General features: G+C 38.3%; 1 protein-coding gene across 7 annotated transcripts in view; it reads right to left on the reverse strand.

The window, feature by feature from the left end:
* Positions 1 to 26,860, reverse strand: part of IFT88 (intraflagellar transport 88) — a 142,422-nt gene that overhangs the window by 25,510 nt on the left and 90,052 nt on the right. For all 7 annotated transcript variants that reach the window (XM_021678219.1, XM_044913227.1, XM_044913226.1 and 4 more), the window contains 4 exons: positions 16,142 to 16,194; positions 13,750 to 13,815; positions 10,060 to 10,166; positions 2,713 to 2,779 (listed from right to left, as the gene is read on the reverse strand). In XM_021678219.1, the coding sequence (XP_021533894.1) occupies positions 2,713 to 2,779; positions 10,060 to 10,166; positions 13,750 to 13,815; positions 16,142 to 16,194 (293 nt within the window). The remainder of the gene's footprint in view (positions 1 to 2,712; positions 2,780 to 10,059; positions 10,167 to 13,749; positions 13,816 to 16,141; positions 16,195 to 26,860) is intronic.

Genomic DNA, 26,860 nt, shown 5'->3' on the forward strand with positions numbered 1-26,860 from the left:
TGGGGGGGGAGAAGGGGTGCTGAACCGCTCGCTCTTCCCATGTTGAAGGATCTGGCACCTCAGTGGCCTCTGAGGCACACCTTGATCTTTCTGATGTTTCTAGAGGCAGACATTAGTCTGACTGGGATAATTTCTTGGGGTGGGACTGTGGACACTGTCCTCTGGGCTCTGGCTCAGCACCAACCTATTCAAGGTTCTTAGAGAATGCCCTGGCCCTGATGTTTCTGAAGCAGATTTTCCACCATTCCAGATATCTGGGTAACTCAGGCTTAGGTTTAGGGGTTAACACTGGTGACATTTTGCAAGCTTACAAATATCCAGGGAAGGCTCTGAGAACTTAACAGAGGCTGTTGGGGGTTTTTCTGGGAGGAATTGGTTGGTTACTCTCAACTTAAGATTTTTAGAGGGAAGTATAGAAAACTTAGAAGATGGTGAATCGGTCCTAGAATTTTGATAAATATGTAATACTTCCCTAGGGATTACTCAAGACAATTACTCCTTAAGGGACACTCAATTTCAAAAAAGCTCGTATCACAGACTGCTTGCTTCCTAAGAGTAAGGATGAACAAGGAGCAGCAAGTTGGTCTGGTGAACCTAAGTTCCTCTTAACTGAGGCACAAAGCCTCGTGTGCTGACCTCTTGGCCATTAGGGACATTTTTGGTACATACAGGTCCATGATCCCTCATCTACAATTCCAAATTCAAAAGCTCCTGAAAGCCAAGTTTTCAGGTGGCAATAGGTAAACTTCATGGGCATAAAGCCTGACTGACCTGAAGCTATTTTTAGCCATCATTTATCCTTAGTGGTATTATTCACATATTTTGCTAAATCAGTAATAGCTGTATTTGACTGAGATGCTCCCCATGGGTATTATATATGGCTAATGCACTATAATACTTTTCTAAACTCCAAAAAATGCTGAATTCCACAACACACTTGGCCCCACAGGCTTTGGATAAGAGGTTGCAGGCCTGTAGTTCTCCAGCGTATGAGAACTGTTGGGACAGATCTCTCAGACCCAAGACTCAGTTAAATCCAACCCCAGAGGGTTAAGTGAACACATGAAAGCAGGAATGGGGCCAGAGTAACAGAACTGAGGTGACATCTGAGGGTCAGGGGACACTATGGAGACGTCAACACCCATCATTACCATGGAGGGCTGACCAGATAGTAAATGGTTACTCCCTGATGTGGCAGACTGCCCTTGGCACCCCTGGGACTCAAGCTGAAAGCTGCTTCTACTAATTTCTGAAGCTCTGAGTAACGACGCCTGTGACCTAAGGGTAAACAGGCGAGGACTGTGAGGTTCAGCTGGAGAAGGTGGACTGATTCTTAGAGAATCAAATTGTCTTGCTAGAACTAGATGCCACTGATGACCGTAACTGCTTGAACCTATCTGGCAAAGCAGAGCTCAGAACTCTGGAAAGACTCTTTGGCCCAGCTGCAGTTTCTATCCCCAGGAAAGTTAGAACACCCACGTGCATTTCTCCAGCATAGCAGCAGTCTCGGCAGCACCTGAAACTCATGTGTCTTTCCAACTAGATGGTAATGTCCCTGGGCACAGGGACCATGTCTTACTCATCCCCATGTCCTCGGCACTTGGCACAGTATTTATCTGGCAGCTGGTATGCATCTAATAAATGTTTGTGAATGAATGAAAGACCTACCTGAACTAAGGGTCCCATCTGTCTTTGTCCTGACTCCTAGATCACAAAGGGATGGGAGAATGAAGTTGGGCAGTTGCACGGACTTGGATCACGTATGCATGAGAGTGCGAAGTATGGATATGAGAGAATATACATGTAGTTCTAGATCCCAATTTGGCATTTATTTTTCCAATTAGTTTCTTTAAAGCCACCAAATTTCTATGAAGTTTAACTTACACTGCCCCCTGACGTAGACAGAGAAGGCAGATTTTGTTGATGAGGAAAGAGGGAAGGAAAACTTAATCTTCTTATTAAGTACTGGCATGACAAGCAATCAAAGTCAAGGAACTGAGAGATGCAAACAAATTTAGAAATCACCTAAAGCCTACAGCATATACATGGTTAGTCCAAAGATAGAAGGCTGTCATGAACCATGTCTCCTAATTCCAAGACTTGCACTATTTCTACAAGAAAAGTGTAAAGACTCAGGACTGCCAGCCTTCTATAAGATCATCTTACTTTTCAAGGTACTGCCTTAAAATGTAAATTTAAAAAATGTAACACAGTAAAACTGCATTAGTATAGACATCTGTGTTTTTCTATCCAGCATGAACTTATTATTTTTTTTTAAAAGATTTTATTTATTTGACTGAGAGACACAGCGAAAGAGGGAACACAAGCAGGGGGAGTGGGAGAAGGAGAAGCAGGCTTCCCGCAGAGCAGGGAGCCAGACGTGGGGCTCGATCCCAGGACCCTGGGATCACGACCCGAGCCGAAGGCAGACGCTTAATGACTGAGCCACCCAGGCGCCCCCAGCATGAACTTAATAATCACTTAGCAGAAACAGGTATGGTTATTTAAGAAGTAAAATCCACTAACATTAATAGTCATTTACATAGCCGACTGCTTACAAAATTAATTAGAATAAGTGAGGTTTTACTGTGTATAGAGCAAGCAAACAAACAAGGGGGCATTTTTTTTTTTGGATTATTCAAGATGTTCCTAGAAGCCCATGTACTGCCCATCTGTCAAATCCAGTATTTCGAGGAAACGGGAACTACTCACCACTGCCGGCACTCCCCTCTCTTCTGCTGCGGGAGCCCCCACTGCTGTCTCTGCCAGACTTTATGCGCTAGAACAACAAGATGAGTTTAAAAGAATAAATGATAGTCCCTCAAAGTTGAATATAACTCAATGCTGATTTTTTAAATTAACGTTACTGTGTAGCCCTTAAGATTCACTGCTCCTACTCCCCTAAAAGCTGGGTTTGAACTGCTCCTTACCCGAGAGTTGACTCTATGGGAGAAAAGACGAGGTTGTTGTGTATGTAAAGGGTTCTGCCCACTACCAGGGTCCTCAGGCCTTATGAAATACTCAGGTGGCGCTTGCACTTACAGGTGCAGCATGACTTTGCTTACAAACCCAATATTCTCCTGATGTGGAAGTTCAGGTCTTAAACTGGGGCAGGGGGTGGTGGGTAGGGGGAGCAGGGGACTAGGGAATCCACAGAAAGGCTATTTCCTGAGCTAGTCCTACTCTGTCTGTAATGGCTGGACCTGAACTATTTTGGGGAAAGGAAAGGTAAACTGGGTTTTGAAATTCAATTTCTACAATAAAAGCATGATTAAAATCTCACAAAACACCTAAGATCTGTTCAGTAGTCCACTTTCTTAGGTACAAGCTCACCCTTAAAACATAAGAAATATCTTCAAGCTGTGACATTCTTAGGTTTATTGAAGCAATTTATGGTTATTCTGTGTTTTGCTTAAGTGTTACTTTTTGTATTGACACCGAATCTGCCAGATTCTCATATGTCTAAAGCTGTGTTTACAGAGACAGGGCAGTCAGTGACCAGTCAGACAGCTTTTGATAAATATTTACTCCACAACTGACTAAAAATTTTAAACATAGGTTGGTACCTTATTTAGATCTTCAAAAATATAAACACAATTTCATATTTAATTCAAAGGACAAACTACTATTCTCTCAACCCTGACAACTCCCCCGATATTTTCAAGTCATGGGTGGGGTTATTGACATTGTGGTCTGCTAGGAAGAAAAAACTTTCCTTTCAGTAATTCAAGACTCATTTCTGTAAAATGGAACACTCTCCTAAAACTCAGGACTTTTTTTTTTTTTTTTTTTACAGAGAGAGACAGCGAGAGAGGGAACACAAGCAGAGGGAGGGCAAGAGGGAGAAGCAGGCTTCCCGCTGAGCAGGGAGCCCAATGCGGGGCTTGATCCCAGGACCCTGGGATCACGACCTGAGCGGAAGGCAGACGCTTAACAACTGAGCCACCCAGGCGCCCCAAAACTCAGGACTTTTAAATACATGTAAACATGCTCACATTTTTTTCTGTTAAAAAAGAAACCTCCCTTGAAACCCCATTTCTCCCCTTTGCCCCTTCTCTTTTGAAAATCTAAAAATGATGATGTAAAAAAATAAAAATTTTAATTTCTGTAATCAGATTTTATTTCAAAACTTGTTTTTCATCTCTCCACGGATTATTTCTAGCATATCTAAAAGACCTACACAATGCTAAAATAAACTTATAAAGACAAATGCCCATGTAACTTGACATTTTTTCAAATCAAATGTGAGACAAGATCTTGGATCCTGCTTTAGTAACCATACGTTTATAATGGGACAATTTAGGAAAGTAAGCACTTTCCACCATCACTACATATTTCACCCCATTGCACCGATTCCTTGCTCTCATCTAGAATTTCCCAATCCTTTGGCTCTCGTCCATCTTTTCCTAATTAATTCCCTTAAATCCTCACTTTATTTCCAGCCTACGATCACCCCACCACTCTATCTTCTTCAGGACCTCCAGGCCCCTTGCTTGCCCACTTGTCTTTCTGCTCCACTCACAAGAAACCTAAAACCTGGCTTGATTCAATGACTTCTCTTCTTCCTCTCCTATTCCCAGGACACCGTGCCCTGCTGGACACATATCACATAAGCACATGACAGTGCCAGCCTCCAGGTGCCTCCTCACTGCTGGTTCAGCTTCTGCCCCCAGGCCCCACAGAGCAACCATGTTATTAATATACCACATTCTGTCCTTTTCATCTTTGGAAAATGACTGCCCCTCCTACTTTGTGAATAAAAGGCAGCCTGCACCCCTTGGATGTGCTCCTTCAACTACTCTCCTGTGGGCAGAGAGTGTGGGGTTTTGTTTTGGGTTTTTTGGGGGCGGGGGAGAGTAGAGGGAGAGGTAGGAGGGGCCAAGGGAGAATCTTAAGAGAGAGGGAATCTTAAGCAGGCTCCATGCCCAGTGTGGAGCAGGATGCAGGGCTTAATCTCACAACCCTGAGATCATGACCTGAGCCAGAATCAAGAGTCAGACACTTGAATGAGCCACTCAGGCGCCCAGAGAATGAGGGGTTTTTTATCCCCTTCCAACTGAACACCTATTTGCTGCTGAAAATCAACAAATTTCACCATACTGAATCTTTTGTACTTTGTTCTCTAACCCTCTTTGGTATTTTGGCTGAAATTTTTCTCTTCCTTTTCATATTTACTCAGTCTTTAATTCCTGCTCTTCCCATTTTGTTCTTTTCCAGACTATAGTCAAGTTTGACAGAATGCCTTGCAGCTAACTTTTCTGTGTTCAGCGAAGAATAAAAAGCATCTCTTTAAAAAGTGTTGCTAAGAGGCCCACAGTGCTGGGGGCCAGTGCACATTGCTCCAGGCCCACAGAAGCCAGACACGGCCGAGGTGGTCTTTCTTGTCTGGCCAAATGGCCTGTGCCTGGAACTGCTTACTGATGGCACTAATGAATACACATGTGTAAAATTTTCTTCTTCCTCAGGAATATAGGTCCCCCAAGCATGAAGGAGAGAACAGTCTTCTTTTTCCATAATAGTTCCAGGAAGAGAAACAGGTTCTTTGAAAAATCAGTCTAAATAAATTTCTGGCTTTAACACTTTAAAGTAGGAATTAGGGGCTCAGGGAGCTATACTATCCTGACTCACATAAACCTGAATCAATTTATCTTTCTTTCTTAGGTCTACATAAATCTGTTTCCATTTTTAAACAATTTTTAAAAATCCATGGCCTGATTTATTTTACATCTGCTTTCTGCCCTCCACTCTCCAAGTCAGAGTCCATATCCTCAGCTGGTATTTGATATGATGACCCTGTAGGAGCATAAACTCTAGACAAGTGCTTCTCAAACTTTAGTGAATAGAAAAATACCTGGAAAACTTGTTTAAAAAAACACATACACAGGGGCGCCTGGGTGGCTCAGTTGGTTGGGTGTCTGCCTTCAGCTCAGGTCAGGATCCCGGGACACTGGGATCCAGCCCTGAATTGGGCTCTCTGCTCATCAGGGAGCCTGCTTCTCCCTCTCCCTCTGCCTCTCCCCTCCACTGGTGCACACACTCTCTAATAAATGAATAAAATCTTAAAAAAAACCACATACACAGATTCTTGAATTTAACTCTGGGGTAGGGTTTGGGTAGGCCTGGGGCGGGGCCCAAGACTTTGTAATTCTAAGATGTGCCCAGGTGATTCTGAGGCTCTACTGGCCTACAGAGCATCCCTGAATAGCACTATTCTGAGACCCTAATGCCTAATCAAATTTTGGTGAGCTGATGGCAAGATACATTTTAATTTAATTCATGGTATGAGTTACCAACTTTTCTGAGTGCAGAATAAGTAAGGACTATACATCAGCTGAAAATAATTATTTTCATCATCCTTTCCCCTACTATTCATAAGGTAGTAAGGCACAGTAGTTAGGAACATAGACTTAGGAGCCAGCCTGCCTGGATCTGAAGCCTAGGTCTGCCCCCAATAGGTATGTGACCTGGAGGAAGTTACTTAGCCACCATGGGCCCCAGTTTTCTCATTTATTAAAAAAAAATAATAAAACCATACCCAACTTCATAGGACTATTGTGATGATTAAATTAGTTAATAAATATAAAGTGCTTACTTAGAACAGTGCCTGTACCTATCATGCACTCAGTAAATGTTAGCTGTTGCTATTATTAAGGCCTAGTTAGGCAGATGTACTCAAGTGGAATTAAAGGGAAAACTGTAACCAGAACCATGAAGAGTGCTAACATTATTCACAAACATTCATCCAGAGCCTTCACTTCTTTTTCTTCCTGCTGCCAAACTTCACCGTTATTAGCACTTCCAGAGGAGAGGAAAGCATAAAGACTAGGGGTCAACTTTGTACTCCTTTCAACAGCTCTAGGTTAAGAGTTTGATGTGATTATCTATGATATCCCTGCTTTCAATTACATGCCCATTTCACAAACGTTCTCAAGTTCACAATATGGAAGTGTTCTTCTCCAGCAAGACACACCAAAATTATCTAAAAAAGATATTTGACTGTCTAACAGTGTGAAAATGCTTAAAGAAATCAAGACATATCTGCACAATAGTGTATTATGCAGGCATTAACAATGATTATATGAAGAAATTCTAATTATATAGAAAAATGTTAAGTTTCTGCATTAATGACAGATTCTAAACAAGAGACACAGAAAAAGCAACAAGTTCAAATTTAGAAAAGAAGAGTGTCCTTAGTTCAGAAGTTTATTTATTATACTTTGTTTCATAACTAATAGTGCTTTATGCACTATGCAAGCCAGGAAATAGAATGCTCTGCCCCATGGGCTCACAATCTCAGAAACACAAACTGAAATGGGACATGCAACAATTAAAAGATAAATTAGCTCTTAGAGAGTGAGAATTCTAAGTCTCTTCTCCCTAGGACCTTTCTTTTCCACTATTTTTTCTCTTCCACACTGTATTTATAAGCAAAACGTGAGAAAATATCAAGAACATGTTCCTTTTGTTTAAGATTTAATGAAGAGTACCAAAGAATAGAGAAACTGATTTCAAGGGCGCTGCAGAGAGAGTGCTTTGTGGATGAGGACTGTGACTCTGACTCTAAAGAACAATTAAGCAGTAACATTTGAGGGAAGACATTAAGGAGAAGCTATGAGAGAAGATATCTGAGTGTCCTTAGGTTTTATACAGACTACAATGAGGGCAGTGATAAAATATTGCCAAAGGAGGCACTGCTCAAACACTGTGAGACTTAATAACTGCAGTAAATAAGTAAGAGAAACACGGAATCTAATCTAAATGCATCAATCGTAACTTGAATGAGTTTACTAAAGTACTCTTAATTAAGTCATTGGGAATTATTTTAGCGAAGACAGTGGAAGGATGTCAGGTCTATGAGAGAAACAGATAAAAACTGACTATATTCAATGTATATATAAATATTTTGATGGAAGAGGAATCAAAAGGCCGAGTACAAACTAGAAAGAAAAATCAGTCTCAATGACATTTACATATTCATTCTTTTTTTAAAAAGATTTTATTTATTTGAGAGAGAGCGTGCGCACAGGCGCGTGCACACGAACAGGGGGGAGGGGCAGAAGGAGAGGGAGAAGCAGACTCCCCACTGAGCAGGGAGCCCGACACGGGGCTGGATCCCAGGACCCTGAGATCATGACCTGAGCCGAAGGCACACAGATGCTCAATTGACTGAGCCATCCACATGCCCCTACATAATCATTCTTAACAGTAAGATCCAACAGTCCACAAGCAGTCAGCCAGAGGAAGAGTTTAACACCCTAGAGAGAGAGTGCATAGAGGAAAGAGGATGAGGTAAGAGGAAAGGCAAAGGGAGAGAGGAAGCCAACGTAAAGATGTAAAGTACCTCAAAGACCAGAACCAGAGCACGGTATCTATGATGGCTCAACCCAGATACAACTAAACATGGAGAAATCAAGAGAAAAGAAAATTGTACAAAAGCAACTCTGCATCTCTTTAAAGGGGGCATATTTGGTCTTTGCCCTTAAAGTTCATTTCCCAGGGACTCCTCAGAATCGGATTTCTTACAGCTAGAGTTACCAACCCTTGTGAGCTGGCTGCAAGGCAAGTCCCAGGGAGTTGGAAGGGCTGCTACTTATTGTGTAAAAGGGGGCCACACTGGAAGTCTACTAAATCAAGGATGGTAATGCATATGCCAGTTTTCCTGTTTAAGGTTGTAAGTTGTGAGAAGTGTATTATGCATGATCCATAATTTGTATTAGTTGTGTGTTCTCTGTTCAGTATAAACTTAACCTACTGATGACTGAACTTAGGAGTCTTAAAGACTTTGACTCTTTCTGTGGTTCTATACTATAACTTAACATAACAACTAATTTTAAGCTCCAAACAATGTTCTTGGTGTGAAATATATAATTATTTTTGATTCTTCTTATTGAAACACATTTAATAGTGATTATGAGGACAATTATGATAACTTGAACTTTGATTTATACCCATTTAATTTTACAAAGCTTTCACACAGGTTACCTAATTTAGCAATTGGTACATGGTAATAAATTGGTCTTCACAGCAAGTTTTAAACTATATACCCTACCATGGTATTTTAATACCAACTTGATATTTTACAGGATTTTTAAGGTAAAAATCTATGTCATGCTCATAATCCTTAAACAACTGATACTTTAAAAAGAAAATAAAACAATCAAATCACATCTTCAAAGCAAAAACAAGAAAACCACATTTTGAAAGCAAATATGGAATTTAGATTTAATTATCCAAGATAATTAATTTCTTGAAAAAGTCTAACCTTAAAGAATATATTTTCTTTCTATGAAAGGCAGATACTCAAAAATCATGTTAAATTTTTAAATATTCTAGGCTCAAACTTAGGAGAGATTATTCTCTTAAAGAAATAAAAATAATGGGGCACCTGGGTGGCTCAGTCGTTAAGAGTCTGCCTTCGGCTCAGGTCATGATCCCAGGGTCCTGGGACTGAGTCCCACATCGGGCTCCCTGCTCAGTGGGAAGCCTGCTTCTCCCTCTCCCACTCCCCCTGCTTGTGTTCCTGCTCTTGCTTATCTCTCTGTCAAATAAATAAATAAAATCTTAAAAAAAAAAAAGTAAAAATAAGAACACTGTTATTCCACATATTGCATGAAACACAGAAATAAAATGCTTCCATGTATATTAATATTATTCTCACAGCCATGTTCCACTACATAATGAAACACCTTAAAGAAAACGTACTATTATTATATAGTCCTTAGGCTTAGCTTCCATGGGCCACAGTACACTCCAATTGAAATTAATTGCATAAATTAACCTGTAAGTTATTTTGTATCAGGGAAAGTTACAGTGATTTGTCTATGAGTAACCATCCATGAAAGTATGTTGACTCTGATGTACTTTCTCCTATTAAGAATTGGTTCTTGACAGAATTTTATCTTCAAACTAGAATTTTAGTTATTCTTCCTTCTGTGCCACGGCAGAAAAAAATTTCAACTTTATTTTACTGAGAGAAGCCCTGAGAATCACTCAGTTGAGCTACAGAAGGCTGACATTTTGAAAATTAACAGACAGCAGTTTTGGGGCCATATGAGATACCTGTTCCCTTATTTCTTTCATTTTTTCCAATCTCTTGAGTTTTGTTGCATATTCTTGAACTTCTTTTAATCCAATATCTGTGCAGAGACGAACCAAGAAACGCAGACCTATTGTAAAAAATAGTTTTAGAAAAATATTAATGCACAATGTTGAAAATATAACAAATCAATGAACGCAGTCTTTTGGGACACAAGTAGGAATGACACAAATAGTGGTTGTTTCTATTAAAAATTAATGACAGTTTGTATTCTCTGGCCCTATGAAAACGGACCTCCTTGAAAGGGGACCTAAAGGGACAGACTCTCTCCACCTGCCCTGCTCTCAGGTGAGACCACACCATCTACTTAGAGCCCTTCCCATACTCTTTATGTCCTTATCTGCTTTACCTTTACACCACTTATGACTACTGACGTATATATTTGTTTACTGTCTTTCTCTTCCTGGGGGTTTTCATCTGTTTTACTTTCCGCCACACCCACAGTGCTTGAACAGTGCTGTATTCCAACACTGTAGCATCACTCCACAAGAATTTGTGAATAAGTCAGCAATTCATGACCACTAACATATTGTAAAAGTAATGTTACTAAAATAATTTAAGATGTCACTATATAAATTGCCTATGTATACATTTATCTTAATAATTCACAATAAGAAGTAATTTACACATATCGTACAAATAATACTTAACTATTTCTCTTACCTACCTATCCTTAGAATGAGTGGCTTAGGAATATTTAAAGTAAAATAAAAATCATTGTTTTTGGTAGATGTTCTCCGAAATTTAGTAGGTCATCTGAACTCTAGAGCAGGTCAATTTTTGCTAACTGAAGAATATATTTTAAGAATGAATTATCCTGTTGGGTTTATGAGAAAGCTACTCTGCTCAAGATGAGATATTACATGGGTGCAAATGTTTTTTCTATAGCTATAGTTAAGATAGACAAATTATAATTTGTTTTGAAAATTATCCAGGCTGAAGTCATCTTGAACATTTCCTATGGCATAGATAATCATTCATTTAATTTTCAGAGTGACTATTTTCTTTAAAAAATATTTTATTTAGGGCGCCTGGGTGGCTCAGTCGTTGAGCCTCTGCCTTCGGCTCGGGTCACGGTCCCAGGGTACTGGGATCGAGCCCCACATCGGGCTCCCTGCTCAGCGGGAAGCCTGCTTCTCCCTCTCCCGCTCCCCCTGCTTGTGTTCCCTCTCTTGCTGTGTCTCTCTCTGTCAAATAAATAAATAAAATCTTTAAAAAAATATTTTATTTATAAGTAATCTCTACACCCAACACAGGGCTTAAACTCACACCCCTGAGATCAATAGTCACATGCTCCACCAAGTGAGCTGGCCTAGTGCCCCTTAGAGTGAATCTTAAACTCTCAATAAAGGAAGAAATTTGGACTTGCGTGGAGATTCTCCCTTTACTGGTCCAGTGCAGAGGGACTATAGCCACCGCGGGGGTTCTTAATCAGCAGAATTCTGTCAATGCAATTTGGCAATGTCTGGGGACATTTCTGTTTTTCATAATGAGGAGGTGGAAGTGCTAGGAGCATCTGCTGGGTAGAAGCCAGGGATGCTGCTAAAACATTCTATAATCTGTAGGATGGCCGCCCACAATACAGAATTATCTCATCCCAAATGTCAATGGTGCCAAGGTGGGGAAACGTTTGCCTAGCAGACTTTGGGTTGCTTCATTTTTACAAAAGATATTATTGTTACCTCTCATTTAATCTCTAAATCACCAGTTTCCTAAAGTGACTGAGATTAAGAATCACATAAAAAACCTTTAAAAAAGAAATAGGAGGGGCGCCTGGGTGGCTCAGTTTGTTAAGCGTCTGACTTCCGGGTTGGGTCATAATCTGGGGTCCTGGGATTGGGCCTGCATCGGGCTCCCAGCTCAGCCAGGGATTCTGCTTCTCCCTCTCCCTCTGCCCCTCCCCTCCACTTGTGTGCGCGCGCTCTCTCTCTCAAATAAATAAGTAAAAATCTTAAAAAAAAAGAAATAGGAAATGAAAGGTATCTGTGTCCATTGCAAACCTAAATGAGAATCTCTGTAGGTTGGGCTAGAAATTTGTGCTTTTTAAGTTTTATAAGTAATTCCCACATAGCCTGTTTCCTGATGGCATTTGCAAACTACTGCTGTAAATTAACAAATCGGCTTCTAAATCAGCATTAGAAAAGTTCTTGCTCCTAAGCTGCTACCAAAGTCCATAATTCTGAGCTCTCTGCTGTTGACCTTTCACAAAAGCCAAATGGAGAAAAATATTAATGAAGGAACATGCAGTACATCTCATTCCCAGATCAGGCTGGGCCACTGGAAAACTTGGCATAGGAAAGATTTGTCTTACTGAACTGAAATGCACTGTTTAGTGTTCATTGTCACTGAAGGAAAAAATTAAGGTCTTTCAAACATTTTATTTGCTGTGGGGATGTCATGAAAGCAAGGAGCTGCTATAACTTTAATTGATCTTATCTAATATGTATCTCTTGGTTTCGCAACATAAATGAAAAGTTAGAAATGTTTTCTTCTTCCCAAGGAATTACTTTGTTTCCTCATAAACAGAAAAGATTATATAACTGATGACATTTTCTCCCTTTCCTTTAGCTGCAAGGCTATTCAGGGCCAAATACATGAGAGTATGTGGCATGTGAATATGGTTATTTTGTATTTTTCTTGGTCATGATTTTGTTGTTGGTACTCCTGTAATACTTCACATTATTACTTTAAGTAATAACCCATTATGCAACAAGATGGGGAATAAATGAGTATTTTCTACAAAGCTAGCTTCACAAAAGGGAAATAAGCCCAATACCAACATAATGTTTTAAACTTAAAGTAACATTAAAATTCATTTGCTATCCATATGAGCACGATGATTGTTCTATTTTCATAAACTCTAAAAGTATTTTTCAACCTCAGAAAGTTGCATACTAAGTGGAGAGTTAAAAATGCCTTTTCTGGACTGCCTGGTGGCTCAGTTCGTTGGGTGTCTGCCTTCGGCTCAGGTCATGATCTGGGGACCCTGGGATCCAGCCCCACATTGGGCTCCCTACTGAGCAGGGAGCCTGCTTCTCCCTTTCCCTTTACCCCTCCCCTAGCTTGTGCCCTCTCTTTCTTTTTTTTTTTTTTTTAAGATTTTATTTATTTATTTGACAGAGAGAGACAGAGTGAGAGAGGGAACACAAGCAGGGGGAGTGGGAGAGGGAGAAGCAGGCTCCCCGCTTAGCAGGGAGCCCAATGCAGGGCTCGATCCCCAGACCCTGGGATCATGACCTGAGCCAAAGGCAGACGCTTAACGACTGAGCCACCTAGGCGCCCCTTGTGCCCTCTCTTTCTCAAATAAATAATAAATAAATTTAAAAAAATGCATTTTCTATAAAACATCAGTTTATGAACTTTAAAAAATCAGTAATAAACCAAAATTCTTCAAATTTCACAAAACTCTGAATTATAGATCGGTTTACTACTAAAGAGAACACAGTGGTATACTTAAATCTATCAAAAATTAAATTCTATACAATGTACTTGCATAGTCAAATTTTCTGATCCTATAACCACATGTGTAATCATGTATCACAAATTATAGGCTGGTAGCTATATATGCAATTACTGTAGCAAATGCAGTTATCATACTTAATGACATAATATGTGAGAACCTATAGCTTAAAAGTTACAAGATGTAAACTCACATTCAACATTTTCTGGAAATTTTCTGTGAATCTCCTTATAAGTATCTAACGCTTTTTGGTAGTTACCTGTAAATAAAAAAAGAAAGAAAACCCCACTAGCAGATTATAAAAATTAATAAGATTCAGCAAAGTGGTAATTTTAATTCAAGACACTGGCACCATTTATTGGTTTAGTAAGAAGACTTTCATGTTTGCCACAAGCATATATAAACCATTCTTAATATAACTTCTGGAAGAAAATGTACAGATACAAGAAATTTGAAAAAGGGGTAGAGCAGAAGTAAATGGGTGATGACTGAAACTTAGTTTAGTCCGTGGGGCGCCTGGGTGGCTCAGTCAGTTAAGCGACTGCCTTCGGCTCAGGTCATGATCCCAGGGTCCTGGGACTGAGTCCCACATCGGGCTCCCTGCTCAGCAAGGGGCCTGTTTCTCCCTCTCCTTCTCCCCCTGCCTATGCTCTCCTGCTCTCTGTCAAATAAATAAATAAAATCTTAAAAAAAAAAAAAGAAACTTAGTTTAGTTCTTAAAATAAATACGTTAGTGTCAAAAATTAAGTTCTATTCAATTTCTAAAACTTAAAGATTTTATTAGAACTGACAAATTTGGGGCGCCTGGGTGGCTCAGTCATTAAGCGTCTGCCTTCGGCTCAAATCATGATCCCAGGGTCCTGGGATCGAGCCCCACATCAGGCTCCCTGCTCAGCGGGAGGCCTGCTTCTCCTTCTCCCACTCCCCCTGCTTGTGTTCCCTCTCTCAGTGTGTCTCTCTCTGTCAAATAAATAAATAAAATCTTTAAAAAACAAACAAAAAGAACTGACAAATTTAAAAGTAATTTAAGTGATAAGCTAACATTAATTTCAGTATCATTCACTTAGTTGGGAAAAGATGAAAAATAACCTTTTCCAGTAGTTTTTATTTTGAAACATTAAAAAGTTTACAGAAAGCATTTTGTTTTATAATACAATAAATATAATACAATACTGCTTCATAGCAGTAAAGAACAGGGAAAAATGAATTTTGGGTCTTTGCTAAAATCTCAGTAAACAAGGAATGAATCTGTCTGGGCCCCACTCTACACAAGGGCCAGTCATGCTGACCCTCCAAGAGCTATGGTGAGAACTGGATACAACTGAGACAGGAAGTACCCAGCATCCAGTGGCTCTCACTAACATCCGCTTCTCTTCTTCTAATCTGTACTTCCATAACACAAGGGAGGTTCTGTCTTAAATCACTCCGAATACCTCATATGTATGTATGTCTTACCTATGACTGACACTGTAATGAACACTGGTAACTCAGAACTCACTCTGATATCGGTAACATGTACATACAGTACAGTGATGTTACAGATCTCATAGCAAATACAGTAACAGCAAAGATCAATATCTAAATGATTTGAGGACTCCTCTGTGTATATATTCTGATGCCATTCTGAAGGAGCTCACAGAGGTAAAGAAAGAGACCTACAAAACAGTATGAGAACACTGTTAACACTGTCACACTTGTGCTCCCTTTGGATTGAGGCATTTTTTTCCTAGATCATTTGTAGGCTCTACAAGAGGGATTACAAATCTATTAACATTTATCTCCTTGCTTAATCTCTGATGAGAGTCTTTTTTTTTTTTTTAAAGATTTTTTTTAATTTATTTATTTGACAGAGAGAGAGACAGCGAGAGAGGGAACACAAGTCGGGGGAGTGAGAGAGGGAGAAGCAGGCTTCCTGCGGACCAGGAAGCCCGATGCGGGCCTCGATCCCAGGACCCCAGGATCATGACCTGAGCCAAAGGCAGACGCTTAACGACTGAGCCACCCAGGTGCCCTCTGATGAGAGTCTTAAGAGTATCATTCACTTCACGGTTAGTCCAACAATACTAACATCTCCATGCTCCATGCTTCAGGACAAGTGTCAGCAATACAGGATGGAATAAAAACAGTTCCCGAAAACACAGAGATACCTAGTGGTCTTTGGTATAGAAAACACAGCCCCAGTTGTTCCAGTTCAGGGCCTTCTTCAGGCTTCTCAGGTGTGAAACAGTCTCGTAAGTTTGGCCGAGCATACAAGGATGTTTAGAATTAGGTGAACAGAAGATGGAAATGTAAACTAATATGTATAAAATGTCTATTTTTCTGTGACTAACTTGTCAAAATGATTACATGTTAACTTTGAAAAATAATGACTCTCTTCTTAATAATGGTGACCCACTTTGTAAGCATAACTTTTTTCTGTATGTAGTAATTATTATGTTTCTCATATAATGCTTCAATATGTGTAGTAATCAAAAGCTAATGTTTTAATAAACAAATATGCAGCTGGAAAACAGTTATGTGCATAATTATCTAAAAGACATAAAGAAGCAAAATATATAAAAAATGAATAAAATTAAAGCATTTACCACTTCTTCTAAAACAACTAGCTACCATCAGCTGCCATTTCACTTGTGTAGGCCTATAAAAGAAATGAATTATATAAAATCAGAGATGAAATAGAAACAATCTGTGATCAGTTTTATAAAGTTATATATCTATAGTATCGTTCAAGTTTTTTTCAAATACTTTTTGACCTTTGATTAGATCTTTATTATTGACAATAGCATATATACACTTTCCTTCATTATTATCTATCAGATGCATATTAGAAAATTTAAATTTAAGAGTCCTTCAATCTAGTTCATGCCTTATTTAGATTTTATGTGAACACTTAACCTGTTTGGCTAAAGACCACTGCATTCTATTTTAAACATTATCATTATCTTTGCCATAATTTTATACTGTGGCTTAGTACCCTAAGGATTAGAAATGTAGGCTTGCAAATTTAGTACCCATGAGGCAATTTTTGACCTTGTTTGTGAACAATTAGATTTCTAAAGACAGAGTAAAAAAGAATTGTATTCATCCTGTTTTTCCTCTTAAAAAGAAATGGATTTTTTTTTCTAAAATAAGTAATCATGACCAGGATTTCAAAAGACTATTACAAATATCTAAGAAAACAAAATTTGAAGAAATTAAAGACTAGGAAATAACTGAATGTTTTTCTCATTTCCTTTTAGACTCTTCCTTCTATTCACCTGATGACTTCAAAGACAGATAGCCTCACTCCTACTCAAATTGATGGTACAGCTACCAGCTTTGGAGTTAGATTAAATCAGGGTTTAAATGACAGCCCTAAAACTTGGACAAGTTGACCTCAATCCACTCCTTACACAGCCATCCACTTTGACCTAAAAAAAAACACGTATCTAATCACATTACTTCCCTCTTTAAAATGCATCACCTCCCCTCCAACTCCAAGATAACTCCAAGGTCCTAATCCAGTTCATCCACTGTTAGCCATTTGCTGCCTCTCCAACTCCACTTCCGTGGTGCCCTGCCTAACATTTCATGCTACAGCAAGTCCAAACAGGAGGACAGAGTCCCCTGCATTCACTGCATTTTCTAGACTCCTGGTCTTTCCACACACCAGCACTTCCACTTGGAGGCTCATTCCAACCTCGTTTATGCTCTTCCTTGCTAGACTGGATTTAGACAGTTCTAGGCACTCTTCTAACATCCTAGAATCTCTTTAGTACTGCATTTACTATATTGTATTATTATTTAGTTTCTATATGAAACTATAAATTCCTGAAGGAAGTTCAGTCTTTGTGTTCCTAGGACCTGGCATGACACCTGATATATACTGGGTGATCACTAACCATTAATTCCTCCTCATTTACATATTCAAGTATATATCCTTATTATTTCCTTCAAGGTTGGGATTATGATTTTTAGTTTGGTAACCTATTAATTCTGTGAATTTGGTAAGTTATTTAAACTCATGCCTCTGTTTACTTATCTATAAAGTGGGGATAATAATAGTACCTGCTTTGTAAAGTTGTGAGGATTAAATAACACAATATATGTAAACAATAAACACTAGTTATTATTATAACCACTTCTTTTCTCTTCTTCAGGAAAGCCTTAGTTCATGAATGCCACCTACTGGGAATTTTAAAAAACAGCCACCAGAGCAGCTGTAAAGTAGTGTGTGCATGGGTATGTGTGCATCCTTATGTGGAAAATGGATTACTTCTTTTCGACCACTGAAGTAGCGCAGTGAGGAGAGGTAGAACAGAGCTCAGTGACTTAATGTTAATAAGGAGTAGGTAACATTCTGAATTATTAATTGTAGTTGATCATTACTGCAGATGATCTGTGACATTGCTCGCTTTCATTAGCACAGATAATTGGGCATTGATTTAACGTGTATGATCATCATGAGAGTTTATGCATTGTAATAGTTGATAAGCTGTCGTGTATAATAAGTGTAACAAAGGAACAATTTAGGATATGAGATAAACGTTATTTTATTAATCTTCAGAATTAAACTGCCATGTTCCTATTGTTACTTTTAGTAACTAGAGAGAGCCCAGGCACTATTGTAACTAGAGAGAGCCCAGGCACTATTAATATAGGACATGACAGTTTTTCACAAAAGCAAATAAATAAGGCTAATTGTTTTGGTTTCTCTCTTTTACCAGAACCTAGTTTATAAATAATAAGCCAAGTTTATTTCTTGAATGAATGCCTACTCCTCTCTTCAATCCTCAAAGTACTACTACTTTACAGATAGCACATTTAAGACATAGTGATTTAAAATAACATCCCCCTGCCCCAGCATCCCCAGCAAATTGGTTATAAATTGCCTAGCACAGTATAATGAATACATGACTGTACTAAAAGTTTTAAGTATTTTAAATCTGCAATGACTTGGCTTTAAATTTTAGAATTATGAAATTTTAGAAGTGGAAGTAGCCTCAGATAGCAATTCATTCTACCCATTCACCTTCAAGGAGAAGGAAATGGAAATGGAGAGAACCTATGCCTAAGGTCACTGTCCCAATAGTATTTACCAGCATAATATCCCATATAAATCCCTTATGTCACACTTTCAGAAAGCAATGAGGGATAGAGTCTGAAAATTACCACAGGGAAGAATTATGATCTCCATATTTGGAATAAGTAAGCACCACCAAGAAAGTCACGACTTCTGGTTTTAAGATGGCAGAGTAAAAACCTTTTACTTCACAATGTCTTTTCCAGAAATAACCCCCCAAAACAAGGAGGATAAGAAAGATGAACTCAAATTCTATCTCAAATGAAACTTAAACCATATAAAACCATATGCAAATGATGGACGATGGATAAAAAAAATGGAAACTGACTTTGGCAGGGCAAAGAAAGGTAAAACTCAAGTGCTTGCCAATAGCACACTGAAGACAGGTGTTCAGATCTTCCTGCAAACACCAGAAATGCTCAAGAACTGGAATCACCAGCATTGAGGAAGGAAGGGTAAGGCACGAAACGACAAAAAAGGAAAACAGACTGGAAATGTGATTGAGAAGCAGTTGGACACGCCCTCTGTGCAGCCAGGTAATAACCCCTCACCCCCAGGAACTGCTCAGGAAGGCTCCAGCCCAGGGTGCTGGACAGAAAACTGGAGGATGAGGTAGAGTCTGTTTCTGGAACAATGAGATCCTCAGCCCAGCCCCTTGCGCTGCTGGAATGGCAAAAGCCAGGCTTACATTCCGGAGGCACATATTTACCTATGAAGTTACCAGGATGCTCCTCTGAATACACTGAATGGCCCCAGAGAAAAGACTTTAGAGTTTTAAGATGAACTCTCAGGAACAAAACCATACTATTAACATGTTCTAATGCAGCATTTGGTGAAGGTGCTATTGGCATTTAGGGTGAGACGACTCACTGTACAGGTCCTCTACTCATTACTGAATGTTTACCATCCTGGTGGCTGCCTACCTAATACCCACAGTGCTTCCCCATCATTAAGACAATAAAAATGCCCCTCTCCCTACATTTCCACATGGCTCCCCCAGGGTGGGGCAGTGTTGCCCTTCTTTGCTCATATTGTCTTTTTTCTTTATATTATAAAGTAATACACATATGGAAAAGTATACAAAACATAACTATATAGCTCAATAAACCATCATAAAGTAAACACTCATGAAACTGCCCTGCAGTTCTAGAAACAGAATACTGCCAACACCCTAGAAGCCTCCTTCATACTCTCTTCCAGCATTACCTCCTTCATCTACAAAGGCAACTACTACCCTGACTTTTTAACACTGATTTAGCCTTTTTGAACTTTACATGAATGAAATCATATACAAGGTACCCTCTTTTTACAGCTTTATTGAAATACAATTCATGCAACATATAATACATCCATTTAATGTGTATAATTCAAAGGTTTTTGGTGTACCACATTAATTTTTTAAAATTATGATTAAAATACACACGACAAAAAATTTGCCATTTTAGGTCATTTGGGGATGTATAATTCAGTGGCATTAATTCTATTCAGAATGTTGTACAATCACCACCATCTTTTCAAAACCTTTTCTATTGGCCAAACAGAAACCGCACAACCACTAAGTACTCACTCTTCATTTCTCCCCCGCAGACTCTAGGGTACTGTCTACATATACTGTCTCTGAATGTGCCCATTCTAGATATTTCTTACAAGTGGGATCACGCCATATTTGTCCTTCTGTGTCTGGCTTCTTTCACTTAGCGTGATGTTTTCCTGGTTGTAGCATGTGACATGTTGTAACATGTGTCAGAATGTCTTTCCTTTTTATGGCTGAATAATACTCCATTGCATGTATACAACTACATTTTGTTGTTTATCCATTCATCAGTGATGGGTACTTGGGTTGTTGCCACCATTTGGCCTTTGTGAAAAATGCTATGAATATGCATATACAAATATCTGTTTGAGTCTCAGCTTTCAATTCCTTTATATATATCTAGGAGTAGAAATGCTGGATCATATGGTAATTCTAAGATTAGCCTTCTGAGGAACCACCAAATGATCTTCCATAAAATACCACTTTACATTTCCACCAGCAATGCACAGGGTTACAATTTCTCCACATACTCAATGACCCACCACTTATTATTTTGTTGTTGTTGTTGTTGTTTTTAAAGATTTTATTTATTTATTTGACAGAGAGAGACACAGCGAGAGAGGGAATACAAGCAGGGGGAATGGGAGAGGGAGAAGCAGGCTTCCTGCAGAGCAGGGAGCCCGATGCAGGGCTCGATCCCAGGACCCTGAGATCATGACCTGAGCCGAAGGCAGACGCTTAACGATGAGCCACCCAGGCGCCCCATGGAATATTTTTGATTACTTAATTCAGTCTCCTTACTAGTCACAGGTCTATTCAGATTTTCTATTTCTTCTTGAATCAGTTTTAGTTGATTGTGTGTTTCCAGGAATTTGTCTGATTTATCTATATTATCTAACTTGTTGGCATACAACTATTCATAGTGTTCTCCTATAATCTTTTGATTTCTACAAAATTGGTAGTAATGACCCCATGCGCACTTATAATTTTAGTAATTTAAATAGTCTATCTTTTCCTTCATCAATCTAAGCTAAAGATGTGTGAATTTTATTATTCTTCTCAAAGAATCAACTTTTGGTTTTATTGATTTTCTCTACTGTTTTGCTATTCTCTTATTTATTTCTGATTCCATCTCTATAATTTCTTTTCTTCTGCTAGTTATAGGTTTATTCAATATCTTGTAGAGATACAAGATACAAGATCAGGTGGATACTGATTTTCTTATTGAATCTGTCAATCTTTTTCATTTACTAGAAGATTTTAATAAATTTCTCTTTAATGTTCTTACTAATATAGGATGATTGTTTCTTCTTTTTAGCTGTTTGTTCTGTGTACTGCATGTTTTTAGTTCCTCAATTCCTTCATTACTGCCTTTTTTGGGTATTTAGTTGATTTTTTGTAGTGTACTATTTTGATTCCCATCATTCCTTTTCTGCGCATTCTTTTCTGTGTTTGCCTTTTAAATCATATAGGGAAAAGAAAGGTTATAAGCCAAACCAGAAATACTGGCTTTTATTATTTACCTATGAAGTTACCTTTATAAGTGTTCTTTAATATTTTCTTAGGTCTTGGGAGTTATTGTCTAGTGACTTTTCAGTTCAGCCTGAAGGACACCCTTTAGCATCTCGTGTTACAGGGTAGATGTACTGGTAATAAACTCCCTCAGCTTTTGTTTCATATCTGAAAATGTCTTAATTTCTCCTTCCTTCATTTTTTTTTTTTCACATGACACAAATACTCATATTTTCTAAGCCATTTAACAAGGTATAAAACCAGTCTTAGTGGGGTGCCTGGGTGGCTCAGTAGGTTAACTGTCTTCGGCTCAAGTGATGATTTCAGGGTTCTGGGATCAAGCCCTACGTCAGGCTCCCTGCTCAGCAGTAAGTCTGCTTCTCCTTCTCCCTCTGCCCTCGCCCACCCCACTCATGCTCTCTCTCTCTCTCAGATAAATAAAATCTTAAAAAACAAAACAGTCTTAGCTCTTAGGCCATAAAAAACAGGCAACCAGTAGTAGTGGGTAGTTGCTGACTCCTACTTTATTTTTAAAAATTTTAAAGTTTTTATTACATTCTAGTTAACATACAGTATTATATTAGTTTCAGGTATACAATATGATTCAACAATTCCATACATGATCTGGTGGTCATCGTAACAGGTGCACTCCTTAATCACCATCACCTATTTCACCCACTGCCCCACCCACCTCCCCTCCAGTAACCATCAGTTTGTTCTCTAGAGTTAAAAGTCTGTTTCTTGCTTTGCCTCTCTTTTTTCCCCTTTTGTTCATTTGTTTTGTTTCTTAAATTCCACATGAGTGAAATCATATGGTATTAGTCTTTCTCTGACTGGTTTATTTCACTTACCATTATATTTTCTAGCTCCATCCATATCATTGCAAATAACAAGATTTCATTCTTTTTTATGGCTGAGTAATATTCCAGCGTGCACATGTGTGTGTGCGCGTGTGTGCGCATGCACACACACACACACACACCTTCTTTATCCAGTCATCAGCTGATGGACATTTGGGCTGTCTCCATATTTTGGCTATTGTAAATAATGCTGCTATAAATATCAGGGTGCATGTATCCCTTTGAACTAGTATTTTTGCATTCTTTGGGTAAATACCTAGTAGTGCAATTGCTGGAACATAGGTTAGTTCCACTTTTAACTTTGTGAGGAACCTCCATACTATTTTCCACAGTGTTTGCATCAGTTTGCATTCCCACCAACAGTGCAAGAGGTCATCCTAGCCAACACCTGTTCTTTCTTGTGTTGTTGATTTTAGCCATTCTAACAGGCTGGGGGGGGATATCTCATTGCAGTTTTGAGTTGCATTTCCCTGATAAATGATTATGAGCCTCTTTTCATGTGTCTGTTGGGTATCTGTATGTCTTCTCTGGAGAAATGTTTGTTCATGTTTTCTGCCCATTTTTATTTTTTTAAGAGTTTATTTATTTATTTAACAGGCAGAGAGAGAGAGAGAGAGCATAAGCAGGGGGAGCAACAGAGGGAGAGGGAGAAGCAGGCTCCTTGCTGAGCAAGGAGCCCGATGTGGGGCTCGATCCCAGGACCCTGAGATCCTGACCTGAGCCGAAGGCAGATGCTTAACTGACTGAGACACCCAGGCGCCCCCTTCTGCCCATTTTTAAATTGGATTTGTGTTTTGGGTGTTGAGTTTTTAAGTTTATATATTTTGGATACTAACCTTTTATTGGCTAGGCCATTTGGAAATATCTTCTCCCATTCTGTAGGTTGTCTTTTAATTCTGTTGACTGTTTACTTCACTGTGCAGAAGCTTTTTATTTTGATGTAGTCCCAACAGTTTAGTTTTGCTTTTGCTTCCCTTGCTTCAGGAGACATATCTAGTAAGAAATTGCTATGGCCGATGTCAAAGAGGTTACTGCCTATGCTCTCTTCTAGGATTTTTATGATCTCAGGTCTCAAATTTAGGTCTTTAATCCACTTAGAGTTTATTTTCATGTATGGTGAAAGAGAATGGTCCAGTTTCATTCTTTTGCACGTAGTTGTCCAGTTTTCCCAACACCATTTGTTGAAGAGACTTTTTCCCATTAGATATTCTTTCCTGTTTTGTTGAAGATTAATTGACCATATAGTTGTGAGCTCATTTCTGGGTTTTCTATTCTGTTCCATTGATCTATGTGTATATTTTTGTGCCAGGACCATACTGTTTTGATTACTACAGCTTTGTAATATAACTTAATGCCAAAGTTGTGGTGCCTCCATGTTTGCTTTTCTTTTCCAAGATTGCTTTGTCTATTTGGGGTCTTTTGTTGTTCCATATAAATTTTAGGATTGTTTCTTCTAGTTTTATGAAAAACACTATTGGTATTTTGATAGGGATTGCATTAAATGTGTAGATTGCTTTGGGTAATATAGACATTTTAACAATATTTGTTCTTCCAATCCACGAGCATGGAACGTCTTTCCATTTCTTCGTATCATCAGTTTCTTTCATCAGTATTTTACATTTTCAGAATACAGGTCTTTACATCTTTGGTTAGGTTTATTTGTAGGTATCTTATTATTTTTGATGTGATTGTAAATGGGACTAATACCTTAATTTCTCTTTCATTATTGGTGTACAGAAATGCAACAGAGTTCTGTATGTTGATTTTGTATCCTGCAACTTTACTGAACTCATGTATCAGTTCTAGAGTCTTTTGGGGTTTCTATACAGAGTATTATGTCATCTGCAAACAGTGAAAATTTCACTTCTTCCTTACCAATTTGGATACCTTTTATTTCTTTTTGTTGTCTGATTGCTGTGGCTAAGACTTCTACTACTATGCTGAATAAAAGTTGTGACAGTGGACATCCCTGTCTTTTTCCTGACTGCAGAGGAAAAGCTCCCAGTTTTTCCCCATTTAGGATAGTGTTAGCTGTGGGTTTTTCATATATGGCCTTTATTATTTTGAGGTATGTTGCCTCTAAACCTACTTTGTTGAGGGTTTTTTTTTTTTACACGAATGGATGTTGTACTTTGTCAAATGCTTTTTCTGTATCTATTGAAACGATCACATGGTTTTTGTCCTTTCTCTTATTAATGTAATGTACCATGTTGATTTAAAAATATTGAACCACCCTTGCAGCAAACCAGGAATAAATTTTTTTTTAATGTATTGTTTGATTCAGTTTGCTAGTGTTTTGTTGAGGACTTTTGCATCTATGTTCATCAGAGATATTGGCCCGTAGTTCTTTTTTAGTGTTGCCTTTATCTGGTTTTGGTATCACGGTAATGCTGGCCTCACAGAATGAATTTGGAAGTTTTCATTCCATTTCTATTTTTTTGAACAGTTTGAGAAAATAGGTATTTACTCTTCTTTAAATGTTTGGTAGAATTTGCTTGTGAAGCCATCTGGTCCTGGAGTTTTGTTGGATGTTTTTGTTTACTGATTCAATTTCCTGACTGGTTATTGGTCTCTCCAAATTTTCTACTTCTTCCTGTCTCAGTTATGGTAACTTAATATGTTTTTAGGAATTTATCCATCTCTCCTAGGATGTCCAATTTGTTGATATATAGTTTTTCATAATATTCTCTTATAACTATTTCTGTGGTGTTGGCTGTTATTTCTCCTCTTTCATTTGTGATTTTACTGAATTGAGACCTTTCTCTTTTTTTCTTGATAAGCCTGGCTAGAGGTTTATCAATTTTTTCAAAGAACCTGCTCCTGGTTTCATTGATCTGTTCTATTGTTTTTTGTAGCTTCTATATCATTTATTCCTGCTCTGATCTTTATTATTTCCTCCCTTCTGCTGGTTTTAGGTTTTATGTGTTGTTTTTTTTCTAGCTCCTTTAGGCATAAGGTTAGGTTGTTTGAGATTTTTTCTTGCTTCTTGAGGTAGGCGTGTATTGCTATATACTTCTGTCTTAGAACCACTTTTGCTTTATCCGGAAAGGTTTTGGACCCTCGTGTTTTCATTTTCATTTCTTTGCATGTGCTTTTTAATTTCTTCTTTTATGTCCTTTTGACCCATTCGTTGCTTAGTAGCATGTTATTTAACCTCCATGTATTTGTGGTCTTTCCAGAGTTTTTCTTGTGGTTGACTTCTAATTTCATAGTTTTGTGGTCAGAAAAGGTGCATGATAGGACTTCAATTTTCTTGAATTGGTTGAGGCCTGTATTGTGGCCTAATATGTAATTTATTTTGGAGAATGTTCTCTGTGCACTTGAAAAGAATGTGTATTCTGCTGTTTTAGGATGGAATGTTCCAAATATATCTGTTAAATCCATCTATTCCAGAGTGTAATGCGAAGCCATTGTTTCCTTGTTGATTTTTTGTTTAGATAATCTGTCCATAAGTGGGTTGTTAAAGTCCCCTACTGTTATTGTATTATTACTGATTAGTTCCTTTATGTTTGTTATTGCTTTATGTATTTGGGTGCTCCCATGTTGGGTGCATAAATATTTAAACAATCATTATATCTTCTTTTGGACTGTCCCCTTTATTATTATATAGTGTTCTTCTTTGTCTCTTTTTAGTCTTTGTTTTAAAGTCTAGTTTGTCTGATACAAGCATTGCTACTCTGGCTTTCTTTTGACATCCATTTGCATGATAGATGTTTCTCTATTCCCTCACTTTCAATCTACAGGTGTCTTTAGGTCTAAAATGAGTCTCTTGTAGGCAGCATATAGAGGGGTCTTGTTTGTTCTGTTTTGTTTTGTTTTAACCATCCTAACACCCTATGTCTTTTGGAGCATTTATTGCTATTTTATTACTTGTTTTGTAGTTGTTTCTGGAGATTTTATCTGATCTTATCTTTTTTTTCATGGTTTACTGGTTTTCTTTAGTAATATATTTGGATTTCTTTCTCTTTATTCTTTCCATACTTATTAGTAGTTTTGATTTGTGGTTATCATTAGGTTTGTATATAGCATCTTCTGCATATAGTATTCTATATAAAGCTGATGGTTAAGTTTCAACCCATTCTTTAAATCTCTCCTTGAATGTTTTAGGTATACGGTGTCATATTTTACATCCTTCTATTTTGTGAATTTCTTGACTGATTTCTTATAGAAATATTCATTTTTACTGCTTTTGTGTTTCCTACCTTCATACTGTCACTTTTGGTCTTTCTTTTCCATTCACAGAGTCCCCTTTAGTATTTCTTGCAGGGCCAGTTTAATGATCATGAACTTCTTTAATTTTTGTCTGTGAGACTATTTCTCCTTCTATTTTGAATGT

Source organism: Neomonachus schauinslandi, chromosome 3, assembly GCF_002201575.2.
Source record: "Neomonachus schauinslandi chromosome 3, ASM220157v2, whole genome shotgun sequence".
NCBI classification, from domain to species: Eukaryota; Metazoa; Chordata; class Mammalia; order Carnivora; family Phocidae; genus Neomonachus; species Neomonachus schauinslandi.